General features: G+C 59.2%; 3 protein-coding genes and 2 non-coding genes across 6 annotated transcripts in view; 1 reads left to right on the top strand and 4 right to left on the bottom strand.

Annotated features, from left to right (window-relative positions):
- Positions 1-1,171: 1,171 nt before the first annotated feature.
- IDH3B (isocitrate dehydrogenase (NAD(+)) 3 non-catalytic subunit beta) lies at positions 1,172-17,317 on the top strand. 2 transcript variants are annotated; one of them, XM_054293268.1, is made up of 12 exons: positions 1,172-1,234; positions 2,082-2,162; positions 5,053-5,145; positions 7,326-7,446; positions 7,577-7,637; positions 8,588-8,720; positions 11,216-11,349; positions 12,672-12,774; positions 14,123-14,269; positions 14,365-14,459; positions 14,545-14,605; positions 17,190-17,317. In XM_054293268.1, exons 1-12 carry the CDS (start codon positions 1,199-1,201, stop codon positions 17,268-17,270), a joined length of 1,146 nt encoding a protein of 381 aa, XP_054149243.1. In that variant the 5' UTR covers positions 1,172-1,198; the 3' UTR covers positions 17,271-17,317. The 2 variants fall into 2 exon arrangements, with proteins under 2 accessions (XP_054149243.1, XP_054149242.1); XM_054293267.1 differs by lacking the exon at positions 17,190-17,317 and adding an exon at positions 15,718-15,855.
- Positions 17,318-17,426: 109 nt separating this feature from the next.
- On the bottom strand, positions 17,427-21,940 carry NOP56 (NOP56 ribonucleoprotein). The gene is made up of 12 exons (XM_054293266.1): positions 21,898-21,940; positions 21,614-21,703; positions 21,235-21,349; positions 20,994-21,155; positions 20,621-20,819; positions 20,194-20,381; positions 19,964-20,115; positions 19,683-19,783; positions 19,365-19,513; positions 19,001-19,122; positions 18,139-18,276; positions 17,427-18,035 (listed from the first exon to the last, which is right to left on the bottom strand). Exons 1-12 carry the CDS (start codon positions 21,898-21,900, stop codon positions 17,802-17,804), a joined length of 1,653 nt encoding a protein of 550 aa, XP_054149241.1. The 5' UTR covers positions 21,901-21,940; the 3' UTR covers positions 17,427-17,801.
- Positions 18,345-18,413, bottom strand: LOC128948562 (small nucleolar RNA SNORD57). The gene has a single exon (XR_008484121.1). It is a non-coding gene; the product is annotated as a small nucleolar RNA SNORD57 (small nucleolar RNA).
- Positions 19,194-19,265, bottom strand: LOC128948563 (small nucleolar RNA SNORD56). The gene has a single exon (XR_008484122.1). It is a non-coding gene; the product is annotated as a small nucleolar RNA SNORD56 (small nucleolar RNA).
- A 776-nt stretch (positions 21,941-22,716) lies between the features above and the next one.
- Positions 22,717-24,242, bottom strand: part of DCTN1 (dynactin subunit 1) — a 59,301-nt gene continuing 57,775 nt past the window's right edge. Inside the window, exon 30 of the mRNA XM_054293319.1 lies at positions 22,717-23,066. Within this exon, the coding sequence (XP_054149294.1) occupies positions 22,929-23,066 (138 nt within the window). The 3' untranslated portion in view covers positions 22,717-22,928. The remainder of the gene's footprint in view (positions 23,067-24,242) is intronic.

The following is a 24,242-nucleotide window of genomic DNA, read 5'->3' as shown; positions in this document are numbered from 1 at the left end:
TGGCACCGCTGGGGACAGCAGGGTCCCCTCCCTGCCTGTGCAATAAAGAGAAGAGCTGCGTGTCCTGTGTCACCAAGGAGGGCTGGGGACACTGGGGACACCGGGATGGGTGGGAGGGGACAGCTGGGGACACAGCGAGGTTCAGGAGCGGCTCCAGGGGCCTGGAAGGTCACTGGGTGTCCCCAAGGGTCACTTGGGGGGACATTGTCGGGGTCGTTGGGGAGACATTCGGGATCCCTGGGGGGACCATTGGGGGATCCTTGGCGGGACACAGGGGGACATTGGGGGGTCCTTGCAGGACACAGGGGGGACATTGGGTGGGTCCCAGGGGGACACTGGGGGCGACATTGGGTGGGTTCCCAGGGGGACATTGTGGGACATTGGGTGTGTCCCAGGGGTTATTGTTGGACACTGGGGGGTCCCAGGGGGACACTGGGGGGAATCCTTGGGGGGACATTGTGGGGGGTCCCAGGGGGACACTGGGGGGACATTGAGGAGGTTCCAGGGGGGACACTGGGGGGGACACTGTGGGGGTCCCAGGGGGACACTGGGGGGACATTGAGGAGGTTCCAGGGGGGACACTGGGGGGACACTGTGGGGGTCCCAGGGGGACACTGGGGGGACATTGAGGAGGTTCCAGGGGGGACACTGGGGGGACATTGTGGATGGTCCTAGAGGGGACACTGGGCAGTCCCTGAGGGGACACTGGGGGAGGTCCTTGTAGGTATACTGGGGACTCCCTGGGGGGACATTGGGTGGGTCCCAGGGGGACAGTAGGGGAACATTGTAGGGGTCCCAGTGGGACACTGTGGTGTCCCAGGGGGACACTGTGGGACACTGGGGGGGGTCCCAGGGGGACATTGTGGGGACACTATGGGTGTCCCAGTGGGATGCTGTGGGACAGTGGGGGGGGTCCCCGGGGGACACTGTGGGACACTGGGGGGGGGTCCCTGGGGGGCATTGAGGGGACATTGTAGGGGTCCCAGTGGGATACTGTGGGACCACTGTGGGTGTCCCAGGGGACACTGGGGGGTCCCCGGGGGACACTGTGGGACACTGAGGGGGTCCCTGTGGGACATTCCGTTCCCGCGCTATCTCGCTCGTCCGCCAGGGGGCGCCACATGCCCAGCGAGGCCCCGCCCCATGACGTCACTCTGCGCCCCGCCCCTTGCCCGCGGTGCACTCTGGGCTCGCAGAGATGGCGGCGCTCAGCGCGGGCCGGGCGGCGGCGGCGGTGAGCGGGGGACGGGACACGGGCGCTGAGGGGACAGCGGGCTCAGCCGCGGGGACTGAGGGCACGGAACGAGCGGGGACATCGCTCTGGGGGCGGGACAGCGGGGTATGGGGGTGCCGGGCAGGGTCAGGAGGGTCAAACGGGTCTGACCTCTTCGTTCTCTGGACTAGGAGGGGTCACTGAGGGCTGGAGTGGTCCGTGAGGGGTCAGTGAGGGGTGGGAAGATCAGACGGGTCTGGGGGGGTCCGTGAGGGGTCAGTGAGGGGTGGGGGGTCCGTGAGGGGTCTGAGGGGGGTCAGGGAGGGTTGGGGGGGGGTCTGAGGGGTCACTGAGGGCTGGGAGGGTCCGTGAGGGGTCAGTGAGGGCTGGGGGCGGTCAGTGGGGACTTGAGGGGGACAGTGGGGGCCGGGCAGGGTCAGTGAGGGGTCGGACGGGTCTGAGTGGTTCAAATGGGTCTGGGGGGGGTCCGTGAGGGGACAGTGAGGGGTCAGATGTGTCCGGGAGGGTCAGTCTGGGTGGTTCAGACGGGTCTGGGGGTTCAGATGGGTCTGGGGGGTCAGTGTGGGGCAGAGTGTGAGGTGAGGGTTGGGGGGCTTCACTTTGGGGGTGGGGGGAGTTTCATGCTGGGTTGTGGGGGTGTCATTTTGGGGGTGACATTTTTGGCTTGGGGAGGATTTTGGGGATGGGGGGCACCCCCTGATGGGGCTCTCTGACCTGTGGGGATTGGGGGTCCCCTCTCTGACCTGTGGGGATTGGGGGTCCCCTGTCTGACCTGTGTGGATTGGGGGTCCCCTGTCTGACCTGTGGGGATTGGGGATCCCCCTCTCTGACCTGTGGCACCCCCCAGGGGCTCCTGCGTGCCCAGAGCCTCGGGGCATGGCGGGCGCTGGGCACCTCGGCCACCCTCCTGCAGCAGGCACAGGCCAAGGTGAGCAGGGGATCTGGGGGCACAAAAGAGGCTCAGGGGGGAACCTCTGACCCCCCAAAACCCCCTGAGAGGATGGGGGAGGTTTGGGAAAAGGCCTCAGGGGAGGTTTGGGTGGGATATTGGCAATTGGGATATTCCTGGGGAGGGCAATGGGGTGTGACATCCCCTGGGGACATGGCCAGTGGTGGCCCTGGCGGTGCTGGGGGGGTCTCTGAGGTTTTTCCCAGCCAGAAAATTCCCAGATTCCGTGGGAATATGGCCGAGGGAAGGGCTCAGCGTGACCTTGAGGCGCTGCCCTTCCCTCAGCTCTGCCTCCTGGCATTTCACATTTGTGCTCTGGACATTTGATTCCAGCTTATTTAAAGCTCCCCAGTTGTGACTCTCAGCTTTCCTTCCCTCCCTCCCTCCTTCCTTCCCTGTTCCCAATGGGGTTTGGAGTTTCCCTGGCATTGCTGGCAGGGAATTCCCTGGGCTGGGATTGGGGGGTCCCACAGGGAATTCCAGGCTGGGGAAGGAAGGGAGGGGTGGGAGGGACATCCCAGAGAGATCAGGGAGGTTCTGGTGTGGTCTGGGCCATGAAAATGGGGCTTGGCAAAATTCCAGGTGGTCCTGAGGGCAGGGGATGGGTGAGGGGATTTAGGAACACAGGCTGTGCTGGGATATGGGGTGGGATATTGGGGAAATTCCTCCTGGAAGGAGAAGTGGGGAGTTCCCAACCTTGGAGAGATCTGGGTGGGATATTGGGGAAATTCCTCTTAAAATGGCTGTGCAAAATTCCAGGAGATCCTGAGGGCAGGGAGAAGGAGTGAAGGGATTTAGGAACACTGGAGTGTGCCTGGATATTGGGGAAATTCCTTCTGGAAAGAGAAATGGGAAGTCCTCATGCCTTGAGAGATCTGGGTGGGATATTGGGGAAATTCCTCCTGACGTGCCTGTCTAGAATTCCATGGGATCCTGAGGGCAGGGAGAGGGAATGAGGGGATTTAGGAGCACTGGGGTGTGCCTGGATATTGGGGAAATTCCTCCTGGAAGGAGAAGGGGAGAATCCCCATCCCTGGAAAGATTTTGGGGTGGGATATGGGGGAAATTCCCAAAATTCCAGGAGTTCCTGAGGGCAGGGATGAGGGGATTTAGGAGCACCACACTGTGTTGGGATATTGGGGAAATTCCTCCTGGGAAGAGAAGTGGGGAGTCCCCAACCTTGGAGAGATTTGGGTGGGATATTTGGGATATTCCTCCTAAAATGCCTGTCCAGAATTCCATGGGATCCTGAGGGCAGGGAGAAGGAATGAGGGGATTTAGGAACACCAGGCTGTGCTGGGAAATTGGGGAAAATTGGATATTGGGGAAATTCATCCTGGAAAGAGAAATGGGGAATCCTCATCCCTGGATTTGGGTGGGGTACAGAGGAAATTCCTGCTAAAAATGCCTGTCCAAAATTCCATGGGATTCTGAGGGCAGGGACCAGGAATGAAGGGATTTAGGAACACTGGGCCATGCCCGGATATTGGGGAAATTCGTCCTGAAAAGAGAAATGGGGAATCCTCATCCTTGGAGAGATTTGGGTGGATTATTAAGGAAATTCCTCCTAAAATGCCTGTCCAAAATTCCATGGGATCCTGAGGACAGGGAGAAGGAATTGGGGGATTTAGGAGCACCAGGCTGTGCTGGGAAATTGGGGAAAATTGGATATTGGGGAAATTCGTCCTGGGAAGAGAAATGGGGAGACCTCATCCCTTGAGAGATCTGGGTGGGATATTTGGGATATTTGGGATATTCCTCCTAAAATGGCTGTCCAGAATTCCATGGGATCCTGAGGGCAGGGATGGGTGAGGGGATTTAGGAGCCCAGGCTGTGCTGGCAGCTCTCAGCAATCCCTCCAGGTTATTGCTGGAAGTGCTGGGCAGGACAGGGTCCCTCCGTGGTGTCGGGTGTGCTCAGGGTGGTGTCACCCCTGCGATGACAGGGACAGGGACAGCTCCGTCCTGGGCTGGCTCTGGGCCCCTTGGGACAGGGACAGGGACAGGGACAGCTCCGTCCTGGGCTGGCTCTGGGCCCCTTGGGACAGGGACAGGGACAGGGACAGGGACAGCTCCGTCCTGGGCTGGCTTTGTGTCCCTCGGGACAGGGACAGGGACAGCTCCGTCCTGGGCTGGCTCTGGGCCCCTTGGGACAGGGACAGGGACAGGGACAGGGACAGCTCCGTCCTGGGCTGGCTCTGGGCCCCTCAGGAGAGGGACAGGGACAGGGACAGGGACAGGGACAGGGACAGGGACAGCTCCGTCCTGGGCTGGCTCTGGGCCCCTCGGGACAGGGACAGGGACAGGGACAGGGACAGGGACAGCTCCGTCCTGGGCTGGCTCTGGGCCCCTCAGGCTCCAGGGGCTGCAGCGTGTCCAGGATGGATTTGGGGAGGGGGCTCAGCCCGGAGAAAAGGGGGATCAGGGGGGACCCTGTGGCTCTGCCAGGAGGGGACAGCTGGGGACAGGGACAGGACAAAGGGACACGGCCCCAGGCTGGGCCAGCAGAGGTTTGGATGTCCCCAAGTGTCCCTTATGGGGACATTTTAGGGATTTTCCTCCTGTCCAGCCCTGCTCAGCTGTGGAGTCCCCATCCCTGCGGGGATTTCCCAACCCTGTGACACTTGGGGACAACGCTCAGTGGTGGCCTTGGCCCTGCAGGGCTTTCCCAACCCAGACATTCCATGTCCCCATGTCCCCATCGCTCCGTGTCCCCGTGGGTGTGACGTGGCTCAGATCTCTGGGGGTCACTTTGTCCCATTTTGGGGTGACCCTGCTGTCACCCCCCAGTCCCACAGGGCTTTGGGGTGACCCTGCTGTCACCCCCCAGTCCCACAGGGCTTCGGGGTGACCCCAGTGTGTCCCTGCAGTCCCACAGGGCCGAGGGGACATTCCAGGTGACAATGCTGCCGGGGGACGGCGTGGGCCCGGAGCTCATGCACGCTGTCAAGGAGGTCTTCAAGGTATGACATGGCCTGGGGACACGAGTGGCCCTGAGTGTCCCTGTGAGTTCCTCTGTGTCCCTGAGTGTCCCTGTGAGTTCCTTTATGTCCCTGAGTGTCCCTGAGTGTCCTTGAGTGTCCCTGTGTGTCCCTGAGTGTCCCTGAGTGTCCCTGTGAGTTCCTTTATGTCCCTGAGTGTCCCTGTGTGTCCCTGAGTGTCCCTGAGTGTCCCTGTATGTCCCTGAGTGTCCCTGTGTGTCCCTGAGTGTCCCTGAGTGTCCCTGTGTGTCCCTGAGTGTCCCTGTGAGTTCCTTTATGTCCCTGAGTGTCCTTGAGTGTCCCTGTGAGTTCCTCTGTGTCCCTGAGTGTCCCTGAGCAAGGCTGTGTGTCCCTAAGTGTGTCTAAATGTCCCTGTGTGTTCCTGCCTGTCCCTGAGTGTCCCTAAATGTCCCTGTGTGTCCCTAAGTGTGTCTAAATGTCCCTGAGTGTCCCTGAGTGTCCCTAAATGTCCCTGTGTGTCACTGAGTGTGTCTAAATGTCCCTGAGTGTCCCTAAATGTCCCTGTGTGTCACTGAGTGTGTCTAAATGTCCCTGAGTGTCCCTGAGTGTCCCTAAATGTCCCTGTGTGTCACTGAGTGTGTCTAAATGTCCCTGAGTGTCCCTAAATGTCCCTGTGTGTCACTGAGTGTGTCTAAATGTCCCTGAGGGTCCCTGAGTGCCCCTAAATGTCCCTGAGTGTCACTGAGTGTCTCTGTATGTCCCTGAGTGTCCCTAAGTGTGTCTAAATGTCCCTGAGTGTCCCCGAGTGTCCCTAAATGTCCCTGTGAGTTCCTCAGTGTCCCAGAGTGTCCCTCAATGTCCCTGAGTGTCCCTGCGTGTCCCTGAGTATCTCTGAGTGTTCCTAAATGTCCCTGCCTGTCCCTATGTGTCACTTAGTGTCCCTAAATGTCCCTGTGTGTTACTTAGTGTCCCTAAATGTCCCTGAGTGTCCCTAAATGTCCCTGTGTGTTCCTGCTTGTCCCTAAATGTCCCTGCCTGTCTCTGTGTGTCACTTAGTGTCCCTAAATGTCCCTGTGTGTCACTTAGTGTCCCTGAGCATCCCTGAATGTCCCTTTGTGTCCCTGTGTGTCCCTAAATGTCCCTTTGTGTCCCTGTGTGTCCCTGCATGTCCCTGAGTGTCCCTCCTTGTCCCTGTGTGTCCCTTAGTGTCCCTGCATGTCCCTGTGTGTCTCTGAGCATCCCTTAATGTCCCTGTGTGTCCCTAAATGTCCCTGCGTGTTCCTGAGTGTCCCTGCTTGTCCCTGTGTGTCACTTAGTGTCCCTGTGTCTCCCTGTGTGTCCCTAAATGTCCCTGCGTGTCCCTGTGTGTCTCTAAATGTCCCTGTGTGTTCCCGAGTGTCCCTGCTCATCCCTGCCTGTCTCTCTGTGTCACTTAGTGTCCCTAAATGTCCCTGTGTGTCCCTAAATGTCCCTGTGTGTTCCTGCTTGTCCCCGTGTCCCCCTGAGCATCCGTAAGTGTCCCTGATGTCCCTGCTTGTCCCTGCATGTCCCTGCGTGTCCCTAAATGTCCCTGTGCGTTCCCGAGTGTCCCTGCTCATCCCTGCCTGTCCCTGTGTGTCACTTAGTGTCCCTAGATGTCCTTGAGTGTCCCTGTATGTTCCTAAATGCCCCTGTGTATTCCTGCCTGTCCCTGTGTGTCACTTAGTGTCCCTAAATGTCCCTGCCTGTCCCTGTGTGTCCCTGAGCACCCCTGAGTGTCCCTGTGCATTCCTGCCCGTCTCTGAGTGTCCCTGAGTGTCCCTAAATGTCCCTGCCTGTCCCTGAATGTCCCTGCCTGTCCCTGAGTGTCCCTGCGTGTCCCACGGGCAGAGGGTGGGTCCCCATTCCTGCAGGGGTTTGGGACAATTGGATTTGGGATATTGGGGTGATTCCTCCTAACAATGGCTCTGCAAGGCAGTGGGGGAGTCCCTGTCCCTGGAGGGATTTACCAACCCTGTGCATGTGACACTTGGGGACATCCCAAGGGTGGCCTTGGCGGTGCTGGGGTCACCTCAGAGGGAAAGATCCCACAGTTCCATCAGTGCCACTGAGGTGACCCCTCCTGTCCCTGAGCCTGGGCCTGGCTGGCTCAGGGCTCCTGTGGTGTCCCCTGTGGTGTCCCCTGTGTGACCGTGGTGGCCCTGTCCCTGTCCCTGTCCCAGGCTGGCAATGTCCCCGTGATCTTTGACGAGCACCACCTGAGCGAGGTGCAGAACACGGCGTCCGAGGAGAAGCTGGACCGGGTGGTGGACTCCATGAAGGAGAGCAAGGTGGCCCTCATTGGTGAGCACCTGGGCAGTGTGGCCTTGTCCCTGTCCCTGTCACCCCTTGTCCCCTCAGGCTGGGCCAGGGGAGGGTTCTGTGGGATACTGGGACAATTCCCCCTGTCCTGACCCCGCTCCGTGTCCTGCAGGGAAGATCCACACACCCATGGAGTACAAGGGAGACCTGGCGTCCTATGACATGAGGCTCAGGTGGGGGAATTCATTAATTCAATCATTCATCCATCCATTCATTCATTCATTCATTCATTCATTCATTCATCATCAATGAGTTGTGGGGGAGAGGAAAAGGCTGAGGGATTCTGTGTGGGTTGGGAAAGAAAATTTCAGTGTGGGACCCTCAGGGGTCCTGCACAGGGGGGTGGCCCCAGTTGTGTCCCCTGGCACTTGGAGGGGACAGCCACTGGGAAAGAAACATTAATTAATGTTATTATTAATGTTATTATTAATTAATGAGTTATTGGGAGGCAAAACTCCTGAGGGAGCATCCCTGGCCAGGAGCTGTCCCTGCTCACCCTGGGGTCCTGCAGAGGGGGGACCCCAGGGACTTGGAGGGGACAGTCACTGTGGATAAAACATTATTGAATTGTTGTTAATGTTATTATTAATTAATGAGTTATTGGGAGGCATTATTGGTATTGTTAATGTCATTATTAATTAATGAGTTATTGGGAGGCAAAACTCTGTGGCCAAGAGCTGCCCCTGGTGACTCATCCTTTTTCCCTGGAAATTATGGAGGTGGTGAAGTGGCTTTCAGAATTTGTCACTGGGAAAACCCCATTAATTAATAATTAATGAGTTATTGGGAGGCAAAACTCCATAGCCTGGAGCTGTCCCTCTTAACTCATCCTTTTTCCCTGGAAATTTTGGAGATGCTGGATGGATCCCAGAACTCATCACTGGGAAAACTCCATTAATTAATAATTAATAATTAATAATTAATAATTAATAATTAATGAGTTATCAGGAGGCCAAACTCCTGTGGGGTGATCCCTGGCCGGGAGCTGTCCCTGCTCACCCTGGGGTCCTGCAGAGGGGGGGTGGCCCCGCTGTGTCCCCAGTGCCCAGAGGGGACACGGTGACCCCGGAGCAGCCCCGGTGACCCTGTCCCCGTGTCCCCGTGTCCCCGTGTGTGTCCCCAGGAGGAAGCTGGACCTGTTTGCCAACGTGGTGCACGTCAAGAGCCTCTCGGGCTACCAGACCCGGCACAACAACCTGGACCTGGTGATCATCCGGGAGCAGACCGAGGGCGAGTACAGCTCCCTGGAGCACGAGGTGGGACATGGGGACAGCCTGGGACAGCTGCAGTGGCACCTGCACAGGGGACAGCTCCAGGGGGGGTCAGAGTCCCCAAAGGGGCTCCAGGGGGGGGTCAGAGTCCCCAAAGGGCTCCAGGGGGGGGTCAGAGACCTAAAGGGACTCCAGGGGGGGTCAGAGTCCCCAAAGGGGCTCCAGGGGGTGCTCAGAGACCTGAAGGGGCTCCAGGAGAGCTGGAGAGGAAAGGGAAAAAATGGAAAAAGGAATGGTTGGGCTTTAGGGATAGGGATCAGGGATTATAAAACAGGGGACAAGGCCTGCAGGGACAGGAGCCAGGGAATGGCTCCCAGTGGGAAAGGGCAGATTGGGCTGGGATCTTGGCAAGGAATTCCTGGCTGGGCTGGAATTGCCAGATTTGCTGTGGCTGCCCCTGGATCCCTGGCAGTGCCCAAGGCCAGGTTGGATCCACCTGGGATGGTTGGAAGTGTCCTGCCCATGGATGGGGTGGGAATAGGATGGGATTTAAGGTGTTTTCCAACCCGAACCATTCCAGGATTCTGGAGCTCCTTTACTCTGGGAGAGCTGGGAATGTTCACCTGGAGAAGGGGAAAACTCCAGGGAATCCTCAGAGTCCCTGAAGGGGCTCCAGGAGAGCTGGAGAGGGACTGGGGACAAGGCCTGCAGGGACAGGAGCCAGGGAATGGCTCCCACTGGGAAAGGGGAGATTGGGCTGGGATCTTGGCAAGGAATTCCTGGCTGGGCTGGGATTCCCAGAGAATCCCAGGAATTCCCAATCCCTGGCAGTGCCCAGGCCAGGCTGGATGGATCTGGATGCCCCTGGGATGGTGGGAGGTGTCCCTGGGTGGGGTGGGATGAGCTCCAAGGTCTCTCCATGGTTCCCTGCTGAGCACACCCAGGTCCTGCCTGAATCTGGGAATATTTTGGGACAGGAACACCCCCAGCCAGGGAGCACTGGGGTGGCTGCATGGGGACAGTGCCTGGCAAAGGGACAGTGGCACATGGATTGTCCTGGGGGAACCCTGGCCAGGGTGGAGACACCAGCGGGAGGAGAACTGGGCAGAAAAGGGCAAATCTGGGCTGAGATTAGAACAAATTTATAATTAAAACAAAGTTATGATGAGAACAATTCAATAACTGAAACAATTCATAACTGAAGCAAATCTGGGCTGAGATTAGAACAAATTTATAATTAAAACAAAGTTATGATGAGAACAATTCAATAACTGAAACAATTCATAACTGAAGCAAATCTGGGCTGAGATTAGAACAAATTTATAATTAAAACAAAGTTATGATGAGAACAGTTCAATAACTGAAACAAAATGGTGATGATGAGAGTAATTCAATAATTGAAACAAAATTATGATGATTAGAAAAATTCAATAACTGAAACAAAATGGTGATGATGAGAATAATTTAATAATTGAAACAAAATTATGATGAGAACAATTCAATAACTGAAACAAAATGGTGATGATGAGAATAATTTAATAATTGAAACAAAATTATGATGATTAGAAAAATTCAGTAATTGAAACAAAATGGTGATGATGAGAGTAATTCAATAATTAAATCAGAGTGGTGATGATGATGAGAACAACTCAATAATTAAAACAAGATGATGATGATAATTCAATAATTGAAACAAAGTGGTGATGATTACAAAAATTTAATAATTGAAACAAAATTATGATAATGGTAAGAACAGTTAAATAATTGAAAAAAATTATGATGATGATAACAATTCAATAATTGAAACAAAAAGATGATGATGATGAGAACAATTCAATATTTGAAACAAAATGGTGATAATAAGAAACAGCGTAATTGGAATAAAACTTTAATGATAAGAAATATTTAATTGTAAAAATCCCGATGATAGGAATTAATAATAAATATAAATACGAGTAAGAATAATAGATATAACAATACATGTAACACATAAATGTGGTCAATAATAATTAATAATAATTATAATGGCAATAACAATAGTAATAATGAAAATTATGATAAGGAGAGGGAAGGGATGATTATTATTATTATTATTATTATTATTATTATTATTATTATTATTATTATTATTATTTTGATTATTGTTCTTATTATTGATAATTATGATAATTATAATTATGATAATGATAGGGAAGGGAATATAATTATTACTAATAATAACAATAATAATAGGAGAGGGAAGGTAATATAATAATAAATGATAAAATTAATAATAGAATTAAAACAATAAATTAATATAATAATAGTAATAATAGTAATATAATAATAATAATAATAATAATAATAATAATAATAATAATGAAGGTAAGAGAGGCCAGAGCAGGCTGGATGTGAGGGCCAGGCATGGTGACCGTGCCCAGGCAGGGTGGCCGTGCCCGGGCTGAGGTGGCCATGCCCAGGCTGGGTGGCCGTGCCCAGGCAGGGTGGCCGTGCCCAGGCTGGGTGGCCGTGCCCACCTGTGACACCCCCCGTGTCCCCAGAGTGCCAAGGGGGTGATCGAGTGCCTCAAGATCATCACCAGGGCCAAGTCCCAGCGCATCGCCAAGTTCGCCTTCGACTACGCCACCAAGAAGGGCCGGGCCAAGGTCACAGCTGTGCACAAGGCCAACATCATGTGAGTGCCACTGTCACCCCTGTCCCCTCAGCTGAGCGGTGTGACCGCTGTGTGACCGCTGTGTGACCTGCCAGCGCTCCAGGACACCTGGGAGGGACCTGCAGTGGCAGGAGAGGGGGAAGGGCTGCAAGGTGGAAATAAAAAAGATTGGGGTGGGGGCTTGGCAAGGAATTCCTGGCTGGGCTGGGATTCCCAGATTTGCTGTGGCTGCCCCTGGATCCTTGGCAGTGCCCAAGGCCAGGCTGGAGCAGCCTGGCATGGTGGAAAGTGTCAATAAACTTCAAGGTCCCTCTCCACCCAAACCATTCCAGGATTGTGGAGCCCCTCTGGTCTGGGAGAGCTGGGAATGTTCCCCTGGAGAAGGGAAAACTGCAGGGAATGCTCAGAGTCCCTGAGGGGCTCCAGGAGGACAAGGGATGCAGGGACAGGAGCCAGGGAATGGCTCCCAGTGGGAAAGGGCAGATTGGGCTGGGATCTTGGCAAGGAATTCCTGGCTGGGCTGGAATTCCCAGATTTGCTGTGGCTGCCCCTGGATCCCTGGCAGTGCCCAAGCCAGGCTGGATCCACCTGGGACAGTGGGAGGCGTCCCTGCCCATGGATGGGATGGGATTTAAGGTCTTTTCCAATCCAAACCATTCCAGGATTCTGGAGCTCTTTTGTTCTGGGAGAGCTGGGAATGTTCACCTGGAGAAGGGAAAATTCCAGGGAATCCTCAGAGTCCCTGCAGGGGCTCCAGGAGAGCTGGAGAGGGACTGGGGACAAGGCCTGCAGGGACAGGAGCCAGGGAATGGCTCCCACTGGGAAAGGGGAGATTGGGCTGGGATCTTGGCAAGGAATTGCTGGCTGTGCTGGAATTCCCAGATTTGCTGTGGCTGCCCCTGGATCCCTGGCAGTGCCCAAGGCCAGGCTGGACATTGGGGATTGGGGTGAGGGAGGTCAGGATTTCCCTGGGTTTGGGGATTTTCCCTCACTCTGCCCCCAGCCAGGAGTGAGCAGACACTGCCCTGCAGCTGCTGCTGATCAGATTTATTGATAAATCAGTGCCCAGATATTCCCAGGGCAGCATCTCCATAACAGCCCTGTCCCCAAGGATTGTGAGATCATTGCCTTGGGATCATTCCTGCAGAATCCCAAGCTCTGGAATCATTGATGGGAGCACCTGGACAGCTCCACCTGGGACAAATCCCCTTCCCATCAGGGAGAGGGGGCAAAGGCAGCATGAGGAGCCCCAAAGGGTGTCCCAGATCCCAATTCCAGCTGGATCCCTGCAGCCTTTGGGATTTCCCTGCCGTCCCCAACCCTTGCTGGTGTTCCCCGTGCAGGAAGCTGGGGGATGGGCTGTTCCTGCAGTGCTGTAAGGAGGTGGCCGAGCTGTACCCCAAGATCAAATTCGACACCATGATCATCGACAACTGCTGCATGCAGGTGAGCCACAGCCCTGAGTGTGTCCCCATCCCTTGTCCCTGTCCCTGCTCCCTTCCCAGCCCTCTCTGAGGAGCTGGAACCTCCAGGCCTGGGCACACCGAGCTCACCTGGCCCCAGAATTGTCCCCTGTGCCAGGCAGGAGCCCCCCAGCATTCCCAACATTCCCAGCTCTGTCTCACCTGGGCTCCGGGGCCATCCCAGTGCTGCTCCTGGGGGGAATTTGGAGGGTCTGGGGACCTGGGTTCTTGCAGCCTCACTGGGGCTGGGCGTGTTTCTATCCCTAAAAATTCCCCTTCAGTCCCTAAAAACTCCTCAATCCCCTCTCTGCTGCCCCAGGTTCCTGCAGCCTCACTGGGGCTGGGCTGTTCCTACCCCTAAAAATTCCCCTTTAAATCCCTAAAATCGCCCCTTTATATCCCTAAAAATTCCCCCTTTATGTCCCTAATAATTCCCCTTTATATCCCTAAAAATTCCCCTTCACATCCCTAAAAACTCCTCAATCCCCTCTCTGCTGCCCCAGGTTCTTGCAGCCTCACTAGGGCTGGGTGTGTTTCTATCCCTAAAAATTCCCCTTTATATCCCTAAAAATTCCCTTTTATATCCCTAACAATTCCCCTTTATATCCCTAGAAATTCCCCTTTATATCCCTAAAAATTCCCCTTTATATCCCTAATAATTCCCCTTTAAATCCCTAACAATTCCCCTTTATATCCCTAATAATTCCCCTTTAAATCCCTAAAAATTCCCCTTTAAATCCCTAATAATTCCCCTTTATATCCCTAACAATTCCCCTTTATATACCTAATAATTCCCCTTTAAATCCCTAAAAATTCCCCTTCAGTCCCTAAAAACTCCTCAATCCCCTCTCTGCTGCCCCAGGTTCCTGCAGCCTCACTGGGGCTGGGTGTGTTTCTATCCCTAAAAATTCCCCTTTATATCCCTAAAATCTTCCCTTTATAGCCCTAATAATTCCCCTTTAAATCCCTAATAATTCCTCTTTAAATCCCTAAATTCTCCCCTTTATATCCCTAATAATTCCCTTTTAAATCCCTAATAATTCCCCTTTAAATCCCTAAAAATTCCCCTTTATATCCCTAAAAATTCCCCTTTAAATCCCCAATAATTCCCCTTTAAATCCCCAATAATTCCCCTTCAGTCCCTAAAACCTCCCCAGTCCCTCTCTGCTGCCCCAGGCAGTGCCAAGCATGGAATGCTCAGGGTTGGGGACACCTCGGATCTCACCCAGCCCCAGCACACCTGGGCTCTGCCCCCTGTGCCAGGGTGGGGCTGAGCCTCCCCCCAGCTGTTCCACTGCCCCATGCCCATTCCCGTGCCATTCCCGTGCCAGCTGGTGCAGAACCCGTACCAGTTTGACGTCCTGGTGATGCCCAACCTGTACGGGAACATCGTGGACAACCTGGCGGCGGGGCTGGTGGGCGGCGCGGGCGTCGTGCCCGGCGAGAGCTACAGCGCCGAGTACGCCGTCTTCGAGATGGTGAGCAGGGATGGGCACCCCCGGGCCGCCCCAGCGCGGCATCCCCGAGGCTGGCAGGGTGGCACGGCCCCGTCACCGTGCCCTGTGTCCCGCAGGGAGCCCGGCACCCCTTCGCCCAGGCCGTGGGCAGGAACATCGCCAACCCCACGGCCATGCTGCTCTCGGCCTCCAACATGCTGCGGCACCTCAAGTACGTGCTGGGCTCCCAAGGGGGGTTTGGGGGGCTCTGGGGGGGCTCCTGAGGGGCTGACCCCCTGCTTGCCCCCCTTTTCCAGCCTGGAATACCACTCCAACATGATCTCGGACGCGGTGAAGAAGGTGATCAAAGGTGGAAAAGTGAGTGCGGGGCAGTGGGTAGGGCTGGTGGTGCCTGGGTCACCTTCTCTGGCTGCTGTCCTCTTCCCAGCTGCAATTTGGGTTTTTTTCCTCTCTCCAGCTGCAATTCTGGTTCCTCTCCTCTTCCCAGCTGCAATTCTTGGTTCCTCTCCTCTTCCCAGCTGCAATTCTTGGTTCCTCTCCTCTTCCCAGCTGCAATTTGGGTTCTTTTCCTCTTCCCAGCTGCAATTCTGGTTCCTCTCCTCTTCCCAGCTGCAATTCTGGTTCCTCTCCTCTCTCCAGCTACAACGCCAGGCCCACAGCTGTGTCCAGCCCCTGTGGTCATGTCCTGGCCCAGGAGGGATTTCTGGCAGGGCTGGGGGATCCTCCATGGCCTCGTCCCCGTTTGGGTTCTTGGCAGGGACCTTCCACAGCCCCATTCCCACGCCAGGTCCTGGCAGGGCTCTCAGGGACCTCTCCATGTCCCCATGTCCACCCCAGGTCCTGGTATGGTTCACAAGGGATGTTCCACAGCCCCATTCCCACACCAGAGCTCTCGGGGATCTGTCCATGTCCCTGTTCCCACCACAGGTCCTGGCAGGGCTCTCAAGAGATGTTCCACAGCCCCATTGCCACCCTAGGTCCTGGCAGGGGCCTGTCCATGTCCCCATTCCCACTGCAGGTCCTGGCAGGACTCTCAAGGGACATTCCACAGCCCCATTCCCACTCCAGGGCTCTGAGGGACCTGTCCATGTTCCCATCCCCATCCCAGGTCCTGGAAGGACTCTCAGGATGTTCCACAGCCCCATCTCCACCCTAAACCCTAACAGGGCTCTCAGGAACCTCTCCATGTTGCCATTCCCCCCGCAGGTCCTGGCAGGGCTCTCAAGGTACATTCCACAGCCCCACTGCCACCCCAGGGCTCTGAGGGACCTGTCCATGTTCCCATCCCCACCCCAGGTCCTGGCAGGGCTCTCAGGGACATTTCCCAGCCCCATTCCCCCCTGCAGGTCCTGGCAGGGCTGTGGAGGGTCCCTGCTGCCTCTCTCAGCTCTCCTGTCCCTGTCCCAGCCGTTCCCCGTTGTTCACCGGAGCCTTTCCCCGTTTCTCCCCTCCCTGTGTTGGATTTGCAGGTCCGGACCCGGGACCTGGGCGGTTACTCCACCACCTCCGACTTCGTCAAGTCCGTCACTGACAACCTGCACCCCAACTATGGGGCCTAGGCCCCCCTGCACCCCAACTATGGGGCCTAGGCCCCCCAGCACCCCAACTATGGGGCTTAGGCCCCCCCAGCAGCTCCCCCAGCGCCTCGGCCCCCTCCCCAAACCCCTCCCAGCCCCACAGCAGGAACCCCAGGAATCTTCACCCTTCCCCATCCCCACAGGAGGCGACCAATGTGGAGTTTGGGGTGTTCTGGGTGGTTCTGGGCGGATGTGGCAGCGCCCCGAAATCATTGGCAGCTCCTAGGGACATTGGGACCCCCCACTACGGCTCTGGGACCCCCATTCCCATGGGATCCCCATTACTGGATTATCATTGCTGTGGGACCAGTGGGATTCCCAGATCCCTGTGAGACCAGGACCGTGGATTGGGGGACCCCATTCCCATGGGATCCCTGACTGTGGGACCCCCATTTCCATGGAATGCCTGACTATGGGACCCTCTCTTTTCTATGGGGTCATTTTGACTGTTGGACCAGTGGGATCCCTGTGAGAATGGGACCTTGGACTGTGGGACCCCATTCCCATGGGATCCCTGTGACTGTGGGACCCCCCCCCCCCCCCCCAATTCCTGTGGGATCATTCTGACTCTTGGACCAGTGGGAACTGTGGGATCCCTGTGAGAACAGGACTGTGGGAACCCCATCCCCACGGGACTCTTGTAACTGTTGGACCAGTGTGGGATTTTTGTGGGACCTCCATTCCCACGGGACCCTCATGAATGTGGGACCATTGTGACTGTGGGACCCCAGCGCCCCCATTCCCATGGGGCCCATCCCCTGCAGCTCTCAGCAATAACCGGGGTGACATCCCCCACCCTGCACCCCCTTGGCAGCTGCTGGCACAGGGTGCCCACGGCGTGGGGTGACCCTGGAACACTCCAGACCTGGCACAGGGTGGGGGGGTGACCCTGTGCCCCCCAGTCCGTGGGAATTGGGGAGCTGGGAGCCGATCCCGTAACGCTGTGCCCGTGGGGCCAGGCCTGGTGCCACCCCGGGCCGTGCCATCGTGTCGTGCTCTGTACTCTGCTTTGCTAATAAAGGGTCCAACGCTTCCCTGCAGCCCTGCCCTGCCCTGGGGGGGCTGGGGCAGTTTTTGGGGCGCAGGGGGTGCTGAGCTGGGGGGGCAATGCAGCCCTGCCCTGCCCTGGGGACACCTGGGGCTGCTGGGCTGGGGGGCAATGCTGGGACCAGAGCCCACACCGGACTTTGGGGCAGGGGGGTCAGCAGCCCCTCCACGTGTCCCCAAGGCACGGGGACAGTTTTGGGGGTGCAGAGGGCTCCAGGGAGCCCAAGGCCCAGTGCCACAGCCCAGCCTGGGGCCGGGGGGACCCCGACGTTGCAGGTCCCCCGTTGGTGCCCCCCTAACCTCCGGTCTCCTTGCAGGTGCGCACGGCGGACATGGGGGGCTACTCCACCTCCATGGATTTCACCCAGGCCGTGATAGATGCCCTGGAGGTGCAGTGACCTCAGCCCCGCCCCTGGCGACTCCAATAAAGTGGCCTCAGGTGTGACCGTGCTGCTGTCAGTGTCCCGCGGGCCGGGCAGGCTGCTGGTGACAGGGTGACCCCCGTGGGGACAGCCTGGGCACGCCCTGCCAGCCACGGAGCACGACAGGAGGGATCAGCAACAACCTCAGCCCTTTATTGGGGTTTGGGCAGCCCTGCACTGCACAGGCAGGGGGGACACGGCCTGGGGACAGCCCCACACGGCCCGAGGTCCCCAAGGAGGGGACACAGACACAGCCTGGGGACAGCCCCACACAGCCCAGGCCCCAGGGAAGGGGACAGGGGATGAAGTTCCACTCTGTAAGGCACAGTCCAGGGGCTGCTGCTGGCCCCAGGGACTCACCCAGGCCACCAGGGGCTGTGACACGTTCCAGGTGGCCACGGTGGCACAGGACACAGCTGGGGCCACCACGGGAGCAGGGGAGTGGCCACTCCTGGCTCCTGCCTGTCCGTCAGTCTGTCAGTCCGTGTGCTGACTGATCTCTGCTCACTAATCCTCCTCTGAGTCCTGAGCCACTGCCTTCTTCTTCTTCTTCTTTTTCTTCTTCTTTTCCTCCTCCTCCTCCTCAGGCTCTACCAGGACTTTCCTTTTCTTCTTGGGCAATGGCTCCTCCTCTTCCTCCTCCTCCACCCCGTTCTCCTCGGGCTCTGCCTCTGCTTGCAACTCCTCTGGCTGCTGCTGCTTCTTCTTTTTCTTCTTCTTCTTGGCCCCCACGTCGTTCTCCTGCGGGGAGGGGAGCCCCACATCAGCTCTGACCCCATCCTCCCCTCCTGGGGCACAGAGACCCCTCCAGGACCCCCAAAAGGGTCTCACCCCCTTCCCTCACCTCTGTCTCCATCACCGAGTTCTCTGCCGCCTCCTCAGCAGCTGCTGCCAGCGCCTCCAGCCGCCGCTTCTCCCTCTTCTTCCTCTTCTTCTCTTTCTTCTCCTGCCTCCTCTTCACCTCAGCCACCACCTCGCTGGCCTGGGGACACGCAGGGGACGTGAGCCAGGGCAGGGTCCCGGGGTTTGTCCCCACACCCGGCCCTGGTCGGATCAGACTCATTAAATCAGTCTTTGGCCTCCACAGTGGGTCAGGATGGCACAGTGACATCACCTCCGACAGGGCCCTCACCTTCATCTTCATCTCCCCAGCATCACCTTCATCACCAAAGCATCTCACCTTCACCCCCCAGCACCTCACCATCATCTTCATCACCACGGGATCTCTGCTTCACCCCCCAGCACCTCAGCAACACCCTTATCACCAGAGCATCTCACCTTCACTTCATCCCTCCAGCCTCCCAGCATTACCTTCATCACCACAGGATCTCACCATTATCACCCCAGCATCTCACCATCATCTTCATCACCTCCACCACCACTCTCCATCATCCCAGCAGCACCACCACCACCAGTATCCCACATTCACAATCTCCATCCTCTGGTACCTCACTACTGCCATCTTCATCTCCCCCAGGAACTCATCTCCATCATCTTCATCACCCCAGCACCTTTAGACCTCAGCACCTCACCTCCATCACCTCCTGCACCTTTCCTGCACCTCACCTCCATCTTCATTCCCCTGGCACCTCACCTCCATCTTCATCTCCCTCAAAACCTCACCTCCTCCATCTCTCCCACAGCCTCCATTTGTCACCCTCACCCCTCTTCTCCATCCCTCACCATCCCCACCTCCTCCTCCTCACCTCCACCACGGCCTCCTTCATCACCTCCAGGTTCTTGCGGGGCGGCTCCCCGGTCTCGTAGAAGGCCAGGCGCTCCTCCACCTGCTCCCTCAGCTTGTCCCCAAAGACACTGGTAGGGACCTCTGTGGGGAGGGGACGGGGGGGCTCAGCACTGACCCTGCACCCCCCAACCCCCCTGAGAGCCCCCCGTGCTCTGCTCAGCCCACAGGAGTCACCATTCACCGGGGTGAGATGCTGTTGACGAAAAATGATCCCATCACGGCAGAGCGGCCCTGAGCGCCCTCCCGTGCCCACCTGGCACCGAGTGACAGTGCCTACCATGACAGTGCCCACCACGACAGTGCCCCCCAAGCCCCCAGCCCACCTGAGAAGCAGTCGATGCGCGAGGCGATGGTGCACTTGTTGGCCAGGTAGCGCGAGATCCGCCCCTTGTTCTTGGCGGCGGCGCGCCCGATGAAGGTGGAGTGGAAGATGAGGCCGTACTTGGGGGTGTTCCCCCGCGTCTTCAGCGCCCTGCGAGTGCCCAGGGAGGGGTCAGGACCCCCGAGTGCCACCCCCACCCCGGAGAGCCCCTCCCCAGCCCGCTGTGCTCCGGGGGTCGCTCAGACTGGGGCTGGCTGCTCACCCCGGCGAGTCACAGCCGCCGCCCCACGGCCGCCATCACCGCGACCGCCCCGGGTACCTGAACAGGGCCTTCTCCGCCCCCAGGATCTGCACCGTCGACGCCGGGTACTTGGCCAGGTTGGTGAGGCTGCCAGCGTGCGAGATGAGGCGGGCACCCACCTGGGGACAGCACAGGGGGGGTTACAGGGGGCTCTGAACCCCCCGAGGGCACAGAGAGTCCCCCCAGGCCGGGATCAGCAGTGGAAGTGTCAGCAGCACAACTCAGTGGATTGACAGATTCACTCTGACATCATCTCCAGGCCGGGGAGGTGACAGGGGGGGCACTCTGGGGACACTCACCACCTCCCCGATGAGGGCGGACAGGCTGGGCGCCACCTGGCTCATCTTGGAGCGCAGGTACTCCTGCAGCCCCTTGCGGTAGTCGGACAGCGAGATGACGCGGCGCGAGAAGCTCTCGATGTTGATGAGGTCCAGGGGGGAGATGTCCATGCCTGGGGGGTGGCACGGGGTCAGCGGCAGCGCCGGGCACCTGGCCATGCCCCCCCGGAGCCCCTGAGAGCCCCCCTCACCCATGGAGGAGCGGGAGGCCTCCAGGATGGCCTGGGCCTTGGCGCTGTCCATGACGATCTCCTCCAGCCCCTCGAGGCTCTCCTCGCTCAGCTCGCGCCGGTTCCCGATGAATTTGGCCACCCGGCAGTACATGGAGTTCTCGGGGACGATCTTGATCAGCTCGGGGAAGTGATACCCGTACCACTCCCTGCGGGGACAGCACACTGTCACTGCTGCCACCCAGGCCCACCCAGCTCTGCGTGTCCCCACCACGTCCCCAATGTCCCCCCTGGTCCATGCCTTGGCCCTGAGGCCCGGCCAGTGTCCCCTGGGGAGCTGCTGTCCCTCCCCGGTCTGTACAGGCGGCCGGAGCAGCAGCAGCTGCCTGTGGTAAGCATGGGGAGGGGAAAGGGGACCCCCAAACCCCCCAAACCCGTCCCCACCGACCGGACACGCATGGAGAAGGTGTTGATGTCCTTGTCCAGCTGGTCCAGCAGGCTGATGGACTGGATGATCATGTTGTCCACCCGGTGCACGTTGAACTTCACCTTAGCCCGGGAGTAGCTGTGGCCAAGCCCCAGCTGGGCCTTGGCCGCTGACTGCGCCGTGAGGCCCCGGACCAGCGCCGGGAAGTGCAGCCGGATCCCTGCGGGGACACGGGGGAGACAGTGCAGTCACTATGGAGGGACAATGGTGCCACCGCACAGACACCGAGTGCCACCACGTGCACCCCAGGGACACCTCACAGCCACAGCACCGCGTCCCCCCACTCCTCACCCCTCCCCCAGAGATGTTCCCTGTCCCCTCTGTCCCCTCTCACCTCGCATGAGCTCGGCCACGACGCCCCCGGTCTGGCACTGCACCCCCAGCTCCTCCAGCACGGCCGCGCCCATCTTGGCGTCGCCCACCCCCAGCACCACCTTCTTCCTCTTGGGGGGCAGCGCCGTGTCCAGCAGCAGCCGCAGGTCCTCGTGCAGGACTCCTGCGGGACAGGGGGGGCTCAGCGGGGTCCCCGCGGTACGGGGGGGGGTTCCCGGTGTCCCCGGCCCCGCCGCGCTCACCCTCGGACACGGCGTTCATGTTCTCCAGCGCGCTCTGCGCCGAGCGGAACGGCGAGAACGCCACGAGCTTCACCACGTTGTGGAACTTGCCCAGCGTGAGGACGCTCTCCTCCACCTGCAACCGGGGGCAACCGGGGGAGGCTCCGGTCACACCGGGCACGGGGAACGGCCCCGGCACCGCGACCCCCGCATCACCGCCAGGCCTTTCCCGCCGATTGCCCCCCGCCTCCCCGGTCCTTCCGCCTCTCTCCATCCCCGCTCCTGGTGTGTCCCCTCTTGCCCCCCCGTCCCCGATCCTCGTTCCCGCCTCCCCCCGCCGTTCCCACCTCTCCCTCCCCTGTTCCACTCCCGTTCCTCCCCGCTCCCCCCGTTGCGGTACCTGCGGCAGCAGCAAGCCGATCTCCTCCACTTCCCGCACGGCGAACAGCGCGTACCCGGCCGCATGTTCGAACAGCACGTGCAGCAGCACCTGCGGCACCGAGGGCTCCGCTCACCGGGGGCGGCACCGAGGCCGCGCTCCCGCCCATCCCCGCGCCCGGCCCGATGCGGCTCCCCCGGCCTCCCGCCGGTCCCGGCGCGTTCCGATGCGGTCCGAGGGGGCTCCTGGGTCCCTCCCCACGCCCGATGGCGGCGGATGCGGCCCGGGCCCGTCCCCTCACTCACCATCGTCCTCCCGCCGCCGCCGCCGTCCGGAACTGACGCGCTGTCCCCGCCGGAACCCCGTCTCCTCCCTCCTCCACCAATCAGCGCCCGCTGCGCCGCGCCCTCCGCCAATCACCGCAAGCCGCCCCCAATGGGCCCGCCCCGGAGCCAATCAGGCAGAGGAAGGACTAACCCCGCCCCCTCAGCGGCGCCTGCCAATCAGAGCCGGGAGGGGGCGTTCCCTCCCGCCTTTTCCTGCGCGCCGACCAATGGGAGCCGCGCGCGCGAGCCCCGGCCCCCCCCCCTTCCCGCGCTGCTCGGTGCGCGCGCGGCCGCACGTGGCAGGAGCCGGGACCCCCCCCCCCCCCCCCCAGTATCCCAATGTCCCCGCGGTGCCACCCCCGGACCCCCAATGGCCCCGCGGTGACAACCCTGAACCCCCAATGGCCCCGCGCCCCCTCCCGGTGCTCTCCTGGGACCCTCAGTGCCCTCCAAGTGTCCCCTGGTCCCACCCGGGACCCCCGAATGTCACCCAGCACTCCCGGTGCCACCCCAGGATCCCCAAATGTCCCCTTGGTTCCACCCGGGGGCTCTCTGTGACACCCCCGGGGGTCCTCAGTCCCCTCCGGGACTCCCAGTGCCCCTCTCGGATCCCTCCTGTGACCCCCGGCCCCCTTCCGTGACCCCCCCAGTCCCTTTTCTGCTCCCCCGTGTCCCCTCCAGTATCCCCCTCGTGTCCCTTCCCGTGTCCCCCCCAGTGTCCCCTCCCGTGTCCCCCCGTGTCCCCTCCCGTGTCCCCGCCCGGTGCCCGGTTCCAGGCGCAGGCAGCGCGTCCAGGGGAGTTTTATTGGATGCCGGGAGCGCGGGGGGATCCGGGGGTTCCGTAGTGTCCGAGAGCAGCGCGGGGGGCCCGGATCCCCCCGGGGGAAGCGGCTCCGGCTCCCGCCGCGAGCGGGGCCGGGCAGGGGGAGCGAACGGAGGGTCCCGAGGGGGGGGACGGCGGGCCGGGGTCCCGAGGGAGGGGACGGCGGGCCGGGGATCCCTCGGGCCGCTCAGGCCACGAAGTGCTGGCGGAGGTGCTGCAGCAGGTCCGGGGTGAGCAGCACCCGGTGCGCCTGGCCGTGCCCCGGAGCGCACGGGATCGTCACCCGCCCGCACAGCGCCGGGCCCTGCGCCTGCTCCTGCTTGGCCTGCGGGGACAGCCACGCGCTCAGTGTCCCCAAGGGGACAGTGCCATGCTCACGGTGTCCCCAAGGGGACAGTGCCATCCTCACGGTGTCCCCAGGGGGACAGCGACACGCTCAGGGTGTCCCCAAGGGGACAGCGACATCCTCACGGTGTCCCCAAGGGGACAGTGCCATGCTCACAGTGTCCCCAAGGGGACAGCGACATCCTCACAGTGTCCCCAAGGGGACAGCAACACGCTCAGGGTGTCCCCAAGGGGACAGCGACACGCTCACAGTGTCCCCAGGGGGACAGTGCCATGCTCACAGTGTCCCAAAGGGACAGCCACATGCTCAGGGTGTCCCCAAGGGAACAGTGCAACGCTCACAATGTCCCCAAGGGGACAGTGACACACTCAGAGTGTCCCCAACGGGGTGGGATCTGGGGGGCAGTGCTGGGGTGGGGCAGGGGTCCTTGGAATGGGGGATCCCTCGGGATTGGAGTTTGGCAGAACAGGGGGTCCCTGAAATTGGGGATTGGGAACAGGGGTACCTTGGGATGGATTGGGGCCCTCAGGAATGGGGGTTCCTTGGGATTGGGGTCCCTCAGGATTGGGGGTTCCTTGGGACTGGGGTCCCTCGGAACTGGGGGGCCCTCAGAAATGGGGGTTTATGTGATTGGTGTCTCTTGGGATCAGGGTTCCTTCAGGAATGGGGGTCCCTCGAGATTGGGGTCCCTCAGAATTGGGGAGTTCCTTGGGATTGGGGTCCTTCAGGATTGGGGCCCCTCAGAGCTGGGGTCCCTCAGGAATGGGGGTTTTTGTAACTGGCATCTCTTGGGATTGGGGTTCCCTCAGGAATGGGGGGGTCCCTCGAGATTGGGGTTCCCTCACGATTGGGTGTTCCTTGTGATTGGGGTCGCTCAGAATTGGGGGATTCTCATGAATGGGGCTTTTTGTGACTGGCATCTCTTGGAATTGGGGTTCCCTCAGGGTTGGGGATCCCTTGAGACTGGGGTTCCCTCAGGATTGGGAGTTCCTTGTGATTGGGGTCCCTCACGTGCAGGGGATCCCTTGTGATTGGGGTCCCTCAGGATTGGGGTCGCTCAGATTTGGGGCACTCTCAGGAACGAGAGTTTTTGTGGCTGGCATCTCTTGGAATTGGGGTTCCCTCAGGATTGGGTGTTCCTCGTGATTGGGGTCC

The sequence above is a fragment of the Melozone crissalis genome, unplaced genomic scaffold (genome assembly GCF_028551555.1).
Source record: "Melozone crissalis strain CALT ecotype California unplaced genomic scaffold, PUWL_Pcris_2 ptg000132l_1, whole genome shotgun sequence".
NCBI classification, from domain to species: Eukaryota; Metazoa; Chordata; class Aves; order Passeriformes; family Passerellidae; genus Melozone; species Melozone crissalis.
The sequence above is the reverse complement of the archived record's forward strand: the minus strand, read 5'-3'. Positions and strand labels throughout refer to the sequence as shown.

Bases quoted from the DNA above. Each gene is read 5' to 3' on its own strand.
- NOP56 (XM_054293266.1), bottom strand. The intron at 21,156-21,234 runs GTGAGCGCGGCG...CCTGTCCCGCAG, and splicing joins CATGAACGCCGTGTCCGAGG to GAGTCCTGCACGAGGACCTG. The intron at 19,514-19,682 runs GTACCCGGGGCG...GGGCACTCGCAG, and splicing joins GCGGAGAAGGCCCTGTTCAG to GGCGCTGAAGACGCGGGGGA.
- IDH3B (XM_054293267.1), top strand. From the start codon at position 1,199: ATGGCGGCGCTCAGCGCGGGCCGGGCGGCGGCGGCG. The intron at 2,163-5,052 runs GTGAGCAGGGGA...GTGTCCCTGCAG, and splicing joins TGCAGCAGGCACAGGCCAAG to TCCCACAGGGCCGAGGGGAC. The intron at 14,460-14,544 runs GTACGTGCTGGG...CCCCTTTTCCAG, and splicing joins AACATGCTGCGGCACCTCAA to CCTGGAATACCACTCCAACA.